Source organism: Crinia signifera, chromosome 7 (genome assembly GCF_055691185.1).
Source record: "Crinia signifera chromosome 7, ASM5569118v1, whole genome shotgun sequence".
In the NCBI taxonomy this organism is placed as follows: domain Eukaryota; kingdom Metazoa; phylum Chordata; class Amphibia; order Anura; family Myobatrachidae; genus Crinia; species Crinia signifera.
The window spans coordinates 192,764,715-192,782,844 of NC_139223.1; the positions used below are offsets into that span (position 1 = coordinate 192,764,715).

Genomic DNA, 18,130 nt, shown 5'->3' on the forward strand with positions numbered 1-18,130 from the left:
GTTCCCATCTGCCGCATGGACCCCCTGCCCGCCCCACGCTGCCTGACTCCTCTGCCTGCCACCCACCCTACACTGCCGCAGCAGTGCCGGTGTGGGGGCACCGGATGTGTGGGGGCCCCTGTTGCCCCGTGAATAATCCAGCACTGATGAATTATGTGCATCCCCAACAAGTTATAAGAAATGATAAGAAAGCACCTGGTGATTAGAACAATGCTGTACACATTCCAGAGTATAACGCTACCTTCATTATCTGCTTTCAGAAATACCCACTAATATACAAAACTGGCAGCTGCCCTACAAACAATGGACCCGCACCACCTGTTGTGTATGATTTTGGAGATGCAGAGAAGACAGCTAATTACTACTCACCACGGGGAAGAGGTAAGTGTTTGTCTATGGAACGTATCCTGTTTGAAAAAAATAAAAAAAAAATATATATATATATATATATATATAATATACTCACGCTGCCTAGGAGAGCAGCTACAGCAGCACCCGGGATTCAATGAATGCAGTAACGCAGGTCCACTTGCAACGTTTCGATTTTATTTCAGAAAATCGTCATCAAACCCCAAACCCTAAGTGAGCGTACACTTACGTTTCCCGCTACTGGTGCCGCTCTCCACTGCGGCACCAGTAGCGGGAAACGTAAGTGTACGCTCACTTAGGGTTTGGGGATATAAGGTGTTCAGTTTGTATTTGTTTTATGCCTGATGACGATTTTCTGAAATAAAATCGAAACGTTGCAAGTGGACCTGCGTTACTGCATTCATTGAATCCCGGGTGCTGCTGTAGCTGCTCTCCTAGGCAGCGTGAGTATATTGCATTAGCCCTATTTAGGGCTTACAGCTGGCACCGGGCAAAGGTCACTCATAGTTATCGGATGTGCTGAGCCACACTGGACATTTATATATATATATATATATATATATATATATATATATATATATATATATATATATATATATATTTTAATTTTCTATTAAACATTTTATGGGGTGCATATATCCTGCCGGAACTATATACCTGATCTGTAGCCCACAGATCTGGATATTTGGTAAATCGGGCAGTATCACATCCCCCATAAGGTCATGTAGGGCTGCTCAGGGAGTGCTGGGCACGCGCACATAATGGTGATGCCATGAGGCCATTCCCCTCCACCAGATGCTCCGCCCCTCCACACAAGGCCCCACCCGCTTTATGGACACACTGATGGCACGGAAACTCCTGACTTGGAACCTCTGAAAGATGAGATGTATGATCACCATTATATACTATTGTTATTGTGGTCCTGCATTTGCCGAAGGAGTTTTCATTAAGCATATATATATTTTATTACTATTTGGAACTGTCAGTAAACCTCCCGTGTGTTGTGGCTGTTATGTATGTTACAATGGTATTGTATAAAAGTGAGCTGCATTTCTCACACTGTATAATCTAACCTTAAACCCTGTTTTGCAGATGAAATCACTGCTGGTTTTATCCAATTCCGTGTGTTTAACGCTGAGAAAGCAGCGCTGGCGTTATGTGCCGGAGTGAAAGTGACCAATGGTTGTAACTCGGAACATGTAAGTTGCTGCCATTCACCACCTGTGATACTTTCCCAGTTAACCATGTGAATACTGTAAGTTAGGATTTACATTACATAGACCTATGAGTGAATATAACATTATGCTGCTTTCACACCGCAAAACCTGCTTAGACCAGGTATTTAAAAGTTTTTTTTTTTTTAAAACTGGTCAGAGCAAGTTTAACCCCTTTCACATCGCATGTAAATACCTGGTCTAAAGCAGGTTTGCGGTGTGAAGGCAGCATCAGCTGGCATTGGCACATGGAAGTGGTTAGTAAATAAAGGTTACTACAGAAGTCGGGCAGCGTTATATAATACATGTCACACCTGGGTATATATATAATCTGGCTCCCCTGCTACTAGAATGGCTCCCAGTGGTCTGAGTGTCAGCTCTGCGGGTCAGCAGACGCCCGTAGTCCCGAAGGTCTCTCCGATCCAGGTAGAATCGGGGAAGCAGCACAGTAATATCGGCCATCCTCCTATTCCCATCCCCGGTGTCAGCAGCACATGTTTCCTCCGCTGTCTGTCCCCCAGCACTAACCACACGAACCGCGGCAGCCTCTCCTCATGTTTTCCAGCTGGGAAGCGCAGCCTGCGAACATAGTGTGCAACGAGAATGCAGTTTCCGGGGCGGGCAGGAGGGAGGCGTATGGGCTACTGTAAGGAGGGCTGTGCAATGTCACACACTGCATACCTCGCTGCTTCTGGGCACACATCACAGGTACCCAACCACCGGTACCTGAGGCAGGGTACACTGAGCATTAGCTGGTCCCCTCTGAGCCAGCGCCGTGCATATTTAATGAGCCGGCCGCTCATTACACATGCGCACATGAAATGAGCGTCCGGATCATTAATATGCATGGCACTGGGTACCGTTTCAGACCCGTTCAGACAGCAAAAAAAAACGGGTCTGAAACGGGTACGACCCTGCTTTTTTGCCGTTTTAAAATACCAGTTATTCTAAAACGGTAAATTCGCTCTGGATCTTTCAGACTGCACATATAACTGTTTTGAAACGGTAAAAAAACGGTAATATACCGGTTAATATGTGCGGTCTTAAAGGGGCATATAGAACCGTAAGGGCCCAGTTCTGAGGTGTATGGTGGAGGATGCCGGTGTGGAGCCAGATCTCTCTTAAGGCCAGATGTATCAAGCTTCAAAAGTGATAAAATGGGAGAGTGTGTTTGAAAATGGTCAGACAGGAGCTGATTGGTTGGTTGGTTGTTTATCAGTCTGTGACATGGCAGGTAGAAGCTTATTAGCTAACTGTTTATCACTCTCCATTTTATCACTTTCGAAGCTTGATACATCTGGCCTAATTTTTGTGCAATCAATGAGCATTCCTAGTGGCAGGTGGAGTGTAATAGCAGTGTTGTGGGCATGTAGCCAGGCTTCCCTGCCAGTTGAGAGTGGATGCCTTTATATGATTTTGGGTCACCCAGTATGAGGTATGTGTAATAGCATTAGGGGCCCTCGGGCAAAGCAGTGCAGTGTGGCTCTTAACTACACAACCTCATCTCTCGACATCCCTTACTAATGTGATGATGTCCAGTTGACATCTCTACATTCAGGGCCTGATTCTGGTACACTCGCAAATGCAAATTCTCGCTCTCTAATGGACAAAACCATGTGCACTGCAGGTGGGGTAGATGTAACATGTACAGAGAGTTAGATTTGGGTGTTATTTTGTTTCTGTGCAGGGTAAATACTGGCTGCATTATTTTTACACTGCGATATAGAGATCAGTTTGAAGTACAAACCCCACCCAAATCTAACTCTCTCTGCACATGTTACATCTGCCCCACCTGCAGTGCACATGGTTTGGTCCATTAGAGAAATAATTTGTTTTTGCGGGTGAACAAGAATCAGGCCCTCAGTGTGACTTTTCCCTCGCATGCCAGCTGCCCTTCAGCTTTTCCCTCACATGTCACCTGCCCACCAGCTTTTCCCTCACATGTCACCTGCCCACCAGCTTTTCTCTCACATGCCACCTGCCCACCAGCTTTTCTCTCACATGCCACCTGCCCACCAGCTTTTCTCTCACATGCCACCTGCCCACCAGCTTTTCTCTCACATGCCACCTGCCCACCAGCTTTTCTCTCACATGCCACCTGCCCACCAGCTTTTCTCTCACATGCCACCTGCCCACCAGCTTTTCTCTCACATGCCACCTGCCCACCAGCTTTTCTCACATGCCACCTGCCCACCAGCTTTTCTCTCACATGCCACCTGCCCACCAGCTTTTCTCTCACATGCCACCTGCCCACCAGCTTTTCTCTCACATGCCACCTGCCCACCAGCTTTTCTCTCACATGCCACCTGCCCACCAGCTTTTCTCTCACATGCCACCTGCCCACCAGCTTTTCTCTCACATGCCACCTGCCCACCAGCTTTTCTCTCACATGCCACCTGCCCACCAGCTTTTCTCTCACATGCCACCTGCCCACCAGCTTTTCTCTCACATGCCACCTGCCCACCAGCTTTTCTCTCACATGCCACCTGCCCACCAGCTTTTCTCTCACATGCCACCTGCCCACCAGCTTTTCTCTCACATGCCACCTGCCCACCAGCTTTTCTCTCACATGCCACCTGCCCACCAGCTTTTACCTCACATGCCACCTGCCCACCAGCTTTTACCTCACATGCCACCTGCCCACCAGCTTTTCCCTCACATGTCACCTGCCCACCAGCTTTTCCCTCACATGCCACCTGCCCACCAGCTTTTCCCTCACATGCCACCTGCCCACCAGCTTTTCCCTCACATGCCACCTGCCCACCAGCTTTTCCCTCACATGCCACCTGCCCACCAGCTTTTCCCTCACATGCCACCTGCCCACCAGCTTTTCCCTCACATGCCACCTGCCCACCAGCTTTTCCCTCACATGCCACCTGCCCACCAGCTTTTCCCTCACATGCCACCTGCCCACCAGCTTTTCCCTCACATGCCACCTGCCCACCAGCTTTTCCCTCACATGCCACCTGCCCACCAGCTTTTCCCTCACATGCCACCTGCCCACCAGCTTTTCCCTCACATGCCACCTGCCCACCAGCTTTTCCCTCACATGCCACCTGCCCACCAGCTTTTCCCTCACATGCCACCTGCCCACCAGCTTTTCCCTCACATGCCACCTGCCCACCAGCTTTTCCCTCACATGCCACCTGCCCACCAGCTTTTCCCTCACATGCCACCTGCCCACCAGCTTTTCCCTCACATGCCACCTGCCCACCAGCTTTTCCCTCACATGCCACCTGCCCACCAGCTTTTCCCTCACATGCCACCTGCCCACCAGCTTTTCCCTCACATGCCACCTGCCCACCAGCTTTTCCCTCACATGCCACCTGCCCACCAGCTTTTCCCTCACATGCCACCTGCCCACCAGCTTTTCCCTCACATGCCACCTGCCCACCAGCTTTTCCCTCACATGCCACCTGCCCACCAGCTTTTCCCTCACATGCCACCTGCCCACCAGCTTTTCCCTCACATGCCACCTGCCCACCAGCTTTTCCCTCACATGCCACCTGCCCCCCAGCTTTTCCCTCACATGCCACCTGCCCCCCAGCTTTTCCCTCACATGTCACCTGCCCCCCAGCTTTTCTCTCACATGCCACCTGCCCCCCAGCTTTTCCCTCACATGCCACCTGCCCCCCAGCTTTTCCCTCACATGCCACCTGCCCCCCAGCTTTTCCCTCACATGCCACCTGCCCCCCAGCTTTTCCCTCACATGCCACCTGCCCACCAGCTTTTCTCTCACATGCCACCTGCCCACCAGCTTTTCCCTCACATGTCACCTGCCCCCCAGCTTTTCCCTCACATGTCACCTGCCCCCCAGCTTTTCCCTCACATGTCACCTGCCCCCAAGCTTTTACCTCACATGTCACCTGCCCCCAAGCTTTTACCTCACATGCACCAACTGGACACCATCTTTTACTTCACATGCACCAACTGGACACCATCTTTTACTTCACATGCACCAACTGGACACCATCTTTTACTTCACATGCCTGCTGCCCAGCTATTTCCTCACATGCCATCTTCCCACCAGCTTTTCTCTAGCTTGCCTTGTTTTGCCTGCTAGCTTTTCTCTTGCATGCCACCTCACATGCAGCACCCCTACACATTACATTTTCTCCAGCATGCCATTATATGTCCACCAATTTTTTGCCCCTACTTCCTGTCAGTTTTTTCTTCACATGCCCCTCTGTAGAACAGATTTCTTTCCCTCACATACAGGATCTGAGGCGGGATGCTTTAACATTTCTCGTCCCCCTCCACCGGGCTTCGCATTGTTAATGATCGCATATGCTGTAACACATACGATCATTAACGCAAAGTACAGGTCTTGCGGTCCCTTGCAATGCGGCTCCGGCACTGGTCTTCTGGGTCTGAGACCTGGGAGTCCATCTGCGCATGTGCAGAGCGACGGGGATGGCGGGGGGCATGCTGGGAGGGATCTGTGACGGATCCCTCACAGCACAGCGCTGCGGTAAGAAGCCCATAGGCTTCTGCAGGGAATCGCCAGCTTCTGCTGGTGATTCATTCCGCAGCGCTGACACTGCTGAGGAGGGGGAGAGAATACAGAAATGCAGTAAAAACCCCGATAATGGTTTTTTTACCGGATTTCTGGTTTAGAGTATCCCGTCCCTAGTCACCAAATTTTCTACCCAGATGCTACCACACATACCCTGCTCACAGGTATTTACTGAATGGAATAGCGGAGGAGGAGCACTCAGGGTGCCCTTAGATCCTGCTTAATGCTGCGAGACGGTAGTGCAGAGACGGTAGCGCAGCACTTGTTTTTTTCTACCTTTAACGTTCTAAATATGAATCTGTGTGTTATGTTACAGTACTGCATTGGTGGAGGTGGCTACATTCCTGAGGCGGACCCCAGGCAGTGCGGAGACTTCACAGCATTTGACTGGGATGGAGTTGGCACGCACACTATATGGAGTAGTAGCAAGGAAATGATTGAGGCTGCCGTACTGATCTTCTACCGCTGATCCCGCTGACTAACTTTAATATTGGATAAATACAGAAACTTTTGTGAACAGAAAGGAAATGATATTTTTTTATAGAATTACAATAAAATCAGAGCTAGAATTCCATTCAACATAGGGATACATTTACTAAGATGGGAATTCTATTGAAGATGGGATGTTGCCCATAGCAACCAATCATATTCTACTTTGTTATTACTACTAAAGCTATAATTTAGCACCTTCTAGAATATAAATATATAGCATCTCTTTGGTTGCTATGGGCAACTTCCTATCTTCAATAGAACTCCATTCTTAGCAAATTTACCCCGTGGATTTTTGATTAATACCCTAGGCCTGGCCTTAAATGTATGATTAAACATTCTTTGTAAAGTGCAGTTGGCAGTGAACCAATAAATTATAATATGTATAAGGCAAAGACTTTGAATTGCATGTCTTCAGTGTATTTTGTATAATCACTAGTATAACAACAAAATATGCCCCCCCCCCCCGTACCGGAAAATTTAGGCAGCGATCCCAACCCCCTCATCGTCCCCCACCCCATCTTCCCCACTCATCCATCCGCTTTCCGCTGCCAGGGCTACAGGGCCTGCAAATCTACTTGCCTACAACAAAATGGCTCCTCCTGTCTGCTGTAAGGGGGTGGACATTTTGTTAGGGCTACTTTTCATTAGCAGCAGCAGGAGGAGCGCCGGGAGTCGGGACTGCAGGCAAGCAGATCTGCTGGTCCGGCATAAATATTACTGATTTCCTACGGTAAATGTATAATTAACCCTTTGAGTGCCAACATTGCTGTGAGCGAGCCTCAAAATATCCATGAAAAATGCCAGCGCCGCTCATGACTGTTCTTTGGGTGCAATATATAACTAAACTTCAATGAATTGACTTGGCTGTATTTGTATTTATTTATACTAAAAGAACCGTTGCAATTGAGCGGCGCTGGTATTTCTAGTGGATATTTTGAGGCTCGCTCACAGCAACGTTGGCACTCAAAGGGTTAATTATACATTTACCGTAGGAAATCAGTAATATTTATTTTTGTGTACCAACTCCCAGTGGATCGTCACTAAACAAATACAAATCTATAATCTAACGATGTACAATATTACGTTATTATTAGTGAAATTAGTCTTTGTATCATTTTAAGAGGGGACTTCATATGGACAAAAGTATTCGGACGCCTGACCATTACACCAACAAGGACTGTAATGATATTGTATTCAAATGCCCATATATGAAATTGGTTCCCCCTTTTGCAGCTGTGACAGCTTCCACCTCTCTCAGAGTATTTATAATGGGTGCAGTGCACAAAATGGCCCCCGTGGTCCAGGGGGCCCATGCCGCGCACAATGCACCTATTTTTTTCGATACATACCATCTGGAGTCCTGCGTCAGCAGCAGCGATGCTGTAGAAATCCCTAGGACAATTTTCCCGCCATTTTTTTCCACATGAGCAGTAAGCAAATCCCTGGGATAAGGCCCAGACCCTAATGCCCAGCATCTACAGCGCTGCTGGCTAGAGAGGAGGGGGTCCAGATATAGGGCCAGATGCACTAAACTTCAAAAGTGATAAAATGGATAGTGATAAACAACCAACCAATCAGCTCCTACCTGACATTCTGTGACATGGAAGTTAGGAGCTGATTGTCTCGTTGCTTATCACTCTCCATTTGATCAATTTTGAAACTTCGTGTTTCTGGCCCGGAGTCTGCACGTGGGCCTCCACTACCCTAACAGGTAGCATTCTCCCAGCAGCCGCCAAACTCAGGGGTAGATTTATGAACTGATGATCAGGGGGATATGTGCTATCCCTGTGCCTAATGGCAGGGGATAGCGCTTCCCCTGATCTATGACACCCGCTGAGTGGGTACTTCGGCGGCGGTGTGGGGCAGGAGGCATAGCGCAGCTACGATATTTCGTTGTGCGCTCCTGCCTGATTTATGAACGGTCAGCATCGCTGACCGTTCCGCCACCTGCAGCTATCGACTTCGACAGCTGCAGGCGGCGATGCCCTATGCCTTCAGCAGGGACAGCGCTGGCTCTGAGCTGCGCCTGCGCTGGGGGACTCGCGAGAGTAGCGAGATCCCGCGCATGCCCAGTCAGCCGGCCCGGGGGGGAAGGAGACGGTGCATCAGTATTAACTGATGCGCTGTCTCCAGGAGGGGACATCGTCGGAAGGGGGAGTTAGCACTCCCCCGCTTCGGCCGGCAAGATGTTGACATATCTTGTCGGTGTCCCCTCCTGCTTCGCCTCGCTAATAAGATGAAGCAGGAACTGTTTTAGCGGCGCGTTTAGCGCTGCTTTAATAAATCTATCCCTCAGCCACCTGACTGGCAAACGGAGAAGAGTGATTTGTCACTCCACAGAACATGTTTCCCCTGCTCCACAGTCCAGCGTCAGTGCACTTTACTCCACTCCATCTGGACTTGGCGATGTGAGGCTTGTATGCAGCTGCTCGGCCATGGGAACCCATTCCATTAAGCTCCCACTGCAGTTTTTGTGCTTACATTAACCCCTTCCCGACGAGGCCTTTTTTGTTAACTTTTTTTTTTTTTCTCCTCGCGTTCAAATAAGCGTAACTTTTTTAATTTTCCGGCTATATAGACACATGAGGGCTTTTTTTTTGTGGGACAAGTTGTACTTTTTAATGGTACCATTTACTATACCGTATAATATTCTGGGGAATCAGGAAATAATTCAATGTGGGGTAAAAAGGAAAAAAAACGCAATTCCACAATTTTGCGCTGGTTACGGTTTTTTTGGAGTTCATAGTTCGTTTAAAATGATGGGTTATCTTTATTCTATGGGTCGTTACGATTCCGGTGATACCAAACTTATATAGTTTTCGTTACGTTTTACCACAAAAAAAAAAAATAGAAAATGTTACGGTTTTTCTAATTTGCGTCGCGTCGCCATGTTCTGCGGCTTATAACTTTTTTTTATTTTTCCACCTACGGACCTGGGTGAGGGCTCATTTTTTGCGGGCTGAAGTGTACTTTTTAATTAATACCATTATGGGATATGGGCAACTTTCTGATCTCTTTTAGTTATTTTTTTTTTTGGGTAGGCGATGCGACCAAAAAACGTAGTTTTGGCGTTGGGAATTATTTTCCGTTTACGCCTTTAACCGTGCGGGATAACTAATGTTATATTTTAATAGATCGGACTTTTGGGAACGCGGCGATACCAAATATGTTTGTTTTATTTTTTATTCATTTTTATTTGTGAAATGGGGAAAGGGGGGTGATTTGAACGTTTAACATTTTTTTTTTTTTTTTTTAAACTTCTTTTTTTTACTTTTACTACAAGGCCCCCTAGTGTACTTGACCACTAGGGGGCGCGATCGCCTGTACTAGGTTCAGCCATAGAGCTCTATGGCTGAACATAGTGATTTTCAGCACTTCCTATTACATCCTGCCTCAGGCAGGATGTAATAGGAATGCTGACACGGCCAGCACAGGGGTCTACATTAGACCCCTGGCTGCCATGGCAACCGATCGGCACCCTCCGATCTCGCCGCGGGGGGCCCCGATCGGCGCCGGAGGGGGGCGCCCCCCCTCCGATCAACTATTTAAGCACTGCGGGCGCTTTGCCCGCGGTGCTTAAAGGGTTAAATGGCCACGATCGGCGAACTCGCCTCTCGTGGCCGTGAGAGCAGGTACCTGGCTGTAATATACAGCCATTACCTGCTCTCTTTCAAGCCAGCTCACTCCGTGAGCTGGCTTGATTCCCCCGCAACCGACACATGACATATATATATATATATATATATATATATATATATATATATATATATATATATATATATATATATATATATATATATATATATATATATATATATATATATATATATATATATATATATATATATATATACATATACACACACACACGTCATGTGTCGGGAAGGGGTTAATACTAGTGAAATATCGGAACCCTTCAGCTTTATGAATCAGCACAGAGATGTCCACTTGTACACATCATGTGACTTAGCAGTCGTTCATCCCGCTCTGTGATTTTACATGGTCTTCCACTTTTTGGCGGGGAGGTGAAAGAACACTTTTTAAAGAATACATTATTTATGTGGTAGATGTCTATACCATATAACATTATTTTTGTGATGAAGTGCATTGTTTTACTTAACTTTCTGTGGCAGTTGTGACAGATTTGAAATCTCCCGTGCTGAATCTCCCATTATGAATCTCTGACACAAATCTCTCTGTACTGTATGTTGCTCATTGGCCAGTATTCAATGAGAAAAATTTGCCTTGTTTTATGGCGAGTTTGTGCTGTTTTCGCGTTGGAAGGAGCATTTTGCTCTCCATAAGTGAACCACCCTATTCAATGTGATATTTTCGCCGTCTTTTTAAGTGATTTTCTCCGTGTAGCAATTCTCCATCTTTTCATGGAGAACTGGAATGTGAACTTTTAAACTAAAAGGTTTTTTTTTTAAATTTTGGTGTAAAAAAATCAGGATTTTTTTCTGTGAAGGGGCATGTTATTTTTATTCATGTGCTTATAGCACATGAATATATATTTAATAATAATAAAAAAAAATTCATTTTTTTTTTTTTTTGTTACACAGAGCAGCCGGCAGGGGGCCGGAACTCTCGAGCCACTCATTAGATATTTATATATTCACTGCATCCGATCATTACATATGCACTATCGGGTGCAGTGAATACTGGGTCCCGGGGAGCCTACCTCCCCTCCACATATGTTCTGGGGCAGCCAGGGAGACTTTAATCTCCCTGGCTGCCACCGTCCCCTGGCTCCCTGCCGCGGACGCTCGTCCGCTGCAGGGGTTAAGACTCGCCGCGAGTGGCGGCGCGTCTTAACCACATTGAATAGTGGCAGCGAGCCCTCCGGAACAGGGCGAGTGCATGGAGAGAGAAAAAATCTCTCGCCATGCACGGAGAATTGTTCACGTTGAATACTGCCCATTTTCTGAAAGAGTGAACTCTCTTGTGCTGAATCTCCCGTTATGTATCTCTGGCACACATCTCTGCGTATGTAGGACCCTATAGTCATCTCTGGGCCAAATTCCTGACATATGCAATGCTTTGTTGTTCACAACCAAATAATAAAACATAATTAACAAGAACCCATTTCTGATCATAAAATATCTAAAAGGCTAACTCTCCTCACCTCTATAAGGTGAAGTACTGCCAGTGGCCACTAGAGGCCACTCAACGGACCCAATTACTCCTTTGTGTGCTAAAAGATTTCATAACAAAAAAAATTAAAGCCATTTTTGCAAGGACACTTGCTGGATATGGAGAGAGGGAGCTGTGAAGACAGAGATTGGAGGTAGGAGCAGATAGGGTCTGGGGGTAGGGTGGAGCATTTCTGGGCTAAAAAAGGTCACAGCTCAAAGTGAAAGTACATTGCATAAACCATCATTTTAACAGGCTTTTAAGTAGTGTATATACATATTGGGGGAAATTTACCAAAATGAATTCGTAAAAAATAGGTGTATTCGTAGGCAGAAATACACCTATTTTTTACACATTTGTATTTTCGGGATTTACAATCCCGAAAATACAACAAATCGTATTCCTAAAGATGGAACATTCGTATTTGTATTTACAAATACGAATGTCTACACCATCGATAGAATACGACAAAGAATGGTGGTTCCTGATTTACTAAGCAGCCGTACTGATAATACGGCTGCTAATTGGTGTAAAACACCCACGCAAATACGACAGACTGCCTGTACGAATTCGTATTAGCGGCCGTATATATGTGCCACTAATACGAATTCCTGCGGCATCGGAGGGTTACAAAGCAGTCGTATCTGACTGCTTTGTACATTCCCCTCCGGAACATGACTTTGCATACGACTGAAACAGTCGTATGCAGTCGTAGGGGAAATGCCAATACGAAAAACTAGGTTTTTCATATTGGTAAATTTCCCCCATTATGTCTATATATAAAGACAGTTAACAAATCACAAATCATTATGTGGAGGACATTAGTGTGAATGGGATGATACTCAGATTCTGGCACAGAAGACCGACAGCAGGATACCTGTGAGCACAATCCCAACAGAGTGGCGCAGGAGGCAGGGCCACAATGACATGAATTTCCCACCCAGCTTGTATGCAATGACAGGGGGATTGTGGGAAGGTTCAGGCATTTTCAGGAGACTCCCAGTCTTCCCAGGAGAGTAGGCAACTATGTCTTAGTAGTTACTCCCTGGATCATAACAAACTGCCGCCCAGACTGGACGGTCCCGTTAACCTCAACACTGGCTCTATTGGCCTTCTCTGACTGGTGACCACCGACTGCAGGACGCTAGGCTTCGCCTATAACCGCCACGTCTGAAAGGACGAGTTAATCCCGCCCTAGCTCCGATGCAGCCAGGTGTTAAGGGGAGACAAGCCTGTGGTGACCGCCAGAGATAGGTCCAAGAGGAAATCTGACTAAACTAATAACCCCGACTAAAAAGGATAAATAAACATAGGAGTACCGAAATAATGATAAAGTAAATACAGCGACTCTGTCTCAACCAAAACCAAAGCCAAGCGACCCTGTCGCAACCAAAACCAAGCGACCTTGTCGCACACCGTAAAGTTGTTCCTAGCACAACTTTTAAGGGGTTCAACCCTACACCAACCAAAAGGAGGAATAATGCCCAACCTCCGCTCTGCAACTGACATGCACAAAAAAGCAACCTAACAGCAGCAGGAAGATAGTTGTCCCAAGATGTTTGCAAGTGAAGCAGGCTCATGCAGAAATGTATCAGCAGCATGTCCCAGGAACAATCCTGCATGTGGCACAGGATGATTATGACCGACATCAGACATCCTGTCCAGCCCCCTTAGGAGGAGGATCTGGATTAATGGCAGGGCAGTCAGCTGACCAGCCCCTAATGATGAACTTCCAGCAGCTGGCTGAGCACGAGTAAGGAAGCGTCCTGGCCGCTTAGCAACAAATTGCTGCGCTGCTCAGCGTCAAACGGTTGCATAGCAACCGGCCGGGAGTTCCTGAGAACTCCCGGAAGCTGCGCGCCGGACTGGTTGCTAAGCAACCCAGGCCTGTCCGGCGACCAGGCGCCGCAGAACTGGACACCAGCCTGCCTGCCCCTCTGCTAGGTGCCGCCTGGGGATCTCCCAAATCAGGTAACGGACGCCGGGGATCCCGTGCGGTCACCAGACCTGCGTCAGTCCGTGTACCCACGGGTCCCCGGGTCCTAACAGTCTTATGGTGGATCCCAAAACTTTTTTGGTGCTTGTGTAGTTTCATGGTGGCAGTTACGTAGTTAGTGTAGCGTCCCTTTCCGAATCAGCGTAGTTTTCCCGCAGCCAGCGTAGTCAGCATCCCTGTCAGTATCAGCGTCATTTTCCTGCCCGTTGGCGGCCAGCCGGAGCTTACATAGTTAGTGTAGTCAGTCAGCGCTTATTACATTGTGTGGGAACCATTGACCATTTTAACCTGCCTGACATGACAGGTGTGAATGTGTTTCTGAAACACCTCCACTATTCACGGCAGCCTGAAGCGTGGTGAGCGTAGTAAGTCCCACGAGGGGCGGCGGTACGCATCCTCCCGACTTGTTCATACCCCCACTATCCACGTCGGCGTAAAGTTGATTTTATAAAGTGTGGTGAGCGCAGTGAGCCCTGTGAGGGGACGCGGAATACACGGCAAGTAATCCGTGTCCGCTCGCCACGCTTTGGGCTCGGTGACTCGCTGTGCTCGCCACACTTTATAAAATCAACTCCACGCCAACGTGGATATATACAAGTTGGGAGGAAGCGTACCGTGTCCCTTCGCAGGGCTCGCTACGCTCGCCACGCTTCGGGCTGGCATGGATAGTGGGGGTTTGAAATGGAGGCATTTGCCAATATGTAACATGGAGCACTATGCGTCCTTTATTGTGCATGAGACACACTTGTGCACAGCACCCCCCCTTTGTGCAGGAGATGCTCATACAGGGTTGCCGAACCCTGCCGCAATAATTACTGAGACACACAAGCGTCTGAGATGCTCCTGCGTCTCAGACAGATGGCTTCCGCCAGCGCAGGGGATCTAGCAGTTACTGGCGCTTTGTGAAAGGCGCTCACTAGGCTTGCCAGGGACGCCGGGGACAGAGCTGCAGCTTCCGGGGACAGTACATGACTACGCCGCCTGACGGGGACACTACGCTGACTACGCAGGGCTGCCACGGAGTCACTATGCTGACTACGCTAGGCAGCTGTTGGGCTACGCTAATAATGTAGCTTAGCCTACACTGAAAACGTAGCATAGCCTGCCACCGTGAAACTACACAAGTACTCTATTTTTTACTTAAACGATGTAAAGCCGGTATAGACTATTCTGTGTCTAAATATTTCTGTTGGGTTTGGTACCCCATTTTTTCTGAGCGCAGGTGGCTTGTACTGTATATCAATATTTGTGATAGGGAACCTGATTGGTTGCCATGGGCAACTTCTTTTAATTTTTAGAAGCTTTAGTAAAATTTACCGCTTAAAGCCCATACACATGTAGTGATTCCATGGCTATTTCTAACTAGCGATCTGACTATATAAGTGATTTTCAACCTTTTTACCTCCCGGCACACCAGACAAGATTCTAAAATTGCCAAGGTACACCGTCAGACCCCCACAGAGAAAAACACATTGGACCCCACAAGGGAGAAAAAAAAAACATTGGCTCCCATATGAAAAAAAAAATCACACTGGTCACAGGGGCAAACGCAGGATTTTCAGAAGGGGGTTTCCAGAGGGGCGGAGCAAAGCACGGAGATGGACACTTAGGTGACCCAGTATATGCCGGGTCAGTTAAAGTATTATAGATAGTTCAAATGTATATAAATAATAATAATAATAATAATAATAAACATATATAGTGGAGTGGGCTTATTATTCATAATTTTCTGGTGGGAAGACAGCTTGCTTGACTGCAGATATCTCCAGTTCCCGAAAATAGATTTCTTAGATTTTAATGGAATTAAAAACTAGAGAATCCCACCTACCAAATGGTATTGAGGACTAGGGGATCAGAGTTCAGGAGGCAGAGCAATCTGCCAACGAGTTTATAAAACTACATACCAGGTGTGTGGAGCTGGAGCAGTAACCAGCTGCTGGAAGGCTGATATCTCTGGTTCTGGGAACAGTAGAGACAAGCTACTAATGTCCATCAAAGGGGGAGAGTCCCAGCTTTTGGAACATATCCTCAGAAAAACTCTAAGTCAGACAAAACCTGAAATATCTGACTGGGAAAAACAATTAACAGGCTTGGATGGGGACCACTGCTTTGAAGTCTGATATCTCCGGTTCCCAAAGGCCGATTTTTTAAATTCTTGTACCCATGGAAAGAGGGGACCTTCAGCTTTCAGTCTAGGGCCCTAAGACTCCTGGGGGTTTTCTGGGTACTCAGAAACCCCCCCTGAGTGCGCTACTGCCCGCAGGGTAACTCTTCAAGAGAAGGACAACTTAATGAACGCGGAGAACCTTGGCGTCGTGTTCGGGCCGACTCTCATGCGTGCCCCAGAGCTGGATGCCATGGCAGCGCTCAATGACATCCACTATCAGAGGCTAGTGGTGGAAATGCTCATCAAAAACGAAGACATTTTATTTTGAACGAGATATCAAGATAAAAGAAATAAAAAAAACAGTATTTCCGGAGAATGAAGGATTGTTCCGTTGCGTAGAAATGAAGGATTGTTCTATTGCATAGAAAGTGATCTGTTACAGCCAACTTTGTCATATTAAAGCGCGGTGGGGCGGCCATTTTGTGGAGTGAGCCAACATTTACGAGAATTAATTATTTCAACTGGAAACATCACTAAAGCCTGAAGCAGTTTGTGGAGGCCGCCATTTTCTAGGATATCTCCGTATTTATTTTCTGGCAGCCTGTCCGTTCAATAAAGTAAACTCTGAGGTAGCAGTTGCTTCCCAGAGATTGACATATTCGTGGCCTGGACCAATATCCACGATCATGGAGTCCATTAGAAGCTATCCACATAACTGAGGCTTGAGGGACATTAAAAGCGCATTTTTCTTGTATTCGCAGAACAGAAATGAAGCAAATTTTTAGAATTGTTTTAACTGTGGCAATCAGTGCTATTGTGAACCATTAATGTCTCCTCTGCTGTTACTGCTCAGTGTTTACAGAGTAACAAGAATTGTAAATGGCTGCATGTACGCCTCCGTTTTTGTCGGAGCTTTCCTTACAGAGATATCCTCTAACTACACGGGTCGTGACTGTAAAGCAGCATGTTTTCCCCCTAGTGCAAGATTATTGTGATCCTGGCTTTTATGTTCCGCATAATCCGATTAGGATAATGAGTTTGTGAAACGGTTGCTCTTTGATGACATTTGCATTGCAGTTTTCCTTTGATCATTTTCTATTGTCGTCCACCTTTTTTGTTTTTTTAATTTTGCAAGTTTTTTTTTTAAATCAAGAGCTTCAATTTTTATAATGTTTACCGACACTTTTGTGTGACGCAGTTCATGCTGCAATGTTCAGTTTTTAAATGTATTTTTGTATTTTTCATCTGGCATGCACCTATTCATTTATTAAACCTAGGTTTAGAAAACATATTCGTGTCATTTTGTACATTTTCTCAGTGCCTGAATAATGGAAGATGGGTTGCAGGGCTGTCTTATAAGTTTTTATATATTGGGGAAAACGTAATAGTTAACTAGTATCTGGCGAGTTGACGGTCAAGGCTCGTTTGATATGAAGCTTGCCGACTGTGGGGTAGATTTCTTAATGTGGCCATACCGTTCCTTGTGTGCCCCCTTTCGCTTCACCACTTTATCGTGGTTAAGCGGTGCCGCTCTTCTCCTGAATTTACTATGTGTCTTGCATCTGTTATGGGAGTGCGTTATCCCCAGCCGACGGGGATACGCTTCCTCCCATAACGGATGTGCGCTTCCCCTGCTGCCAAGTTCTGCGCATGGACCGGTTACCTGGTCTTGCGATGTGTACCAGCACATACATCCATTTGACGGCGGGGACCAGCAGGCGCCGGGGAGACAGAACACTCAGAAAATTCTGGCACTATGCACTGCACGTTAATGGAAGAGCACGCGGCAACCCGGACCCTTCATAAATAAGGTATGAGCCTCATTTAAAATACCGAATATGCGTTAGCCCTCCTCCCCCATAGCACCGCACCCTAAACACCGACATTGCGGGTGTGATAGATCAGGGGAAGCGCTATCCCCTGCCTTAGCGCACGGGGATAGCGCATATGCCCCTGATCAAATGTTAATAAATCTACCCCTGTATTAGGTTACGAGTCGGAAACCGTCCAGTGATGTGTGGTAGGTAAGGATGACGGACATTACCAGCATTCAAGTGTGACCCACACCACATTAAAATAAAGTAAGAGCCCTATTAATGTTTCCATTACCAGCACTAGGAACCATAGAGGGGAGGCCGACATGATTCCACAAGCGCCTTGATCCCTGTTGGAGGAAGTGCACTAAGCGTTCTTGAGCTCAAAGTAGCTCACTTTCCCAGCCCCACTGTCCCTTGCCCTGTTTAACAGTACAAGTGAATCACTTTCCACAGTCTCCTACTTTGGGAGTTGGGTAACCATATTGC

General features: G+C 47.0%; 1 protein-coding gene across 4 annotated transcripts in view; it reads left to right on the top strand.

Annotated features, from left to right (window-relative positions):
• The window catches only part of LOC146021000 (intelectin-1-like), a 268,175-nt gene that overhangs the window by 198,376 nt on the left and 51,669 nt on the right, over positions 1–18,130 (top strand). For 2 of the 4 annotated variants that reach the window (XM_083154760.1, XM_083154761.1), the window contains exons 6-8: positions 261–381; positions 1,462–1,568; positions 6,416–6,992. The exons of the other annotated variants lie outside the window; for them this stretch is intronic. In XM_083154760.1, coding sequence (XP_083010886.1) covers positions 261–381; positions 1,462–1,568; positions 6,416–6,568 — 381 coding nt within the window. In that variant the 3' untranslated portion in view covers positions 6,569–6,992. Of the gene's footprint in view, positions 1–260; positions 382–1,461; positions 1,569–6,415; positions 6,993–18,130 lie in introns of those variants that run through there. 4 annotated transcript variants of the gene reach the window in all.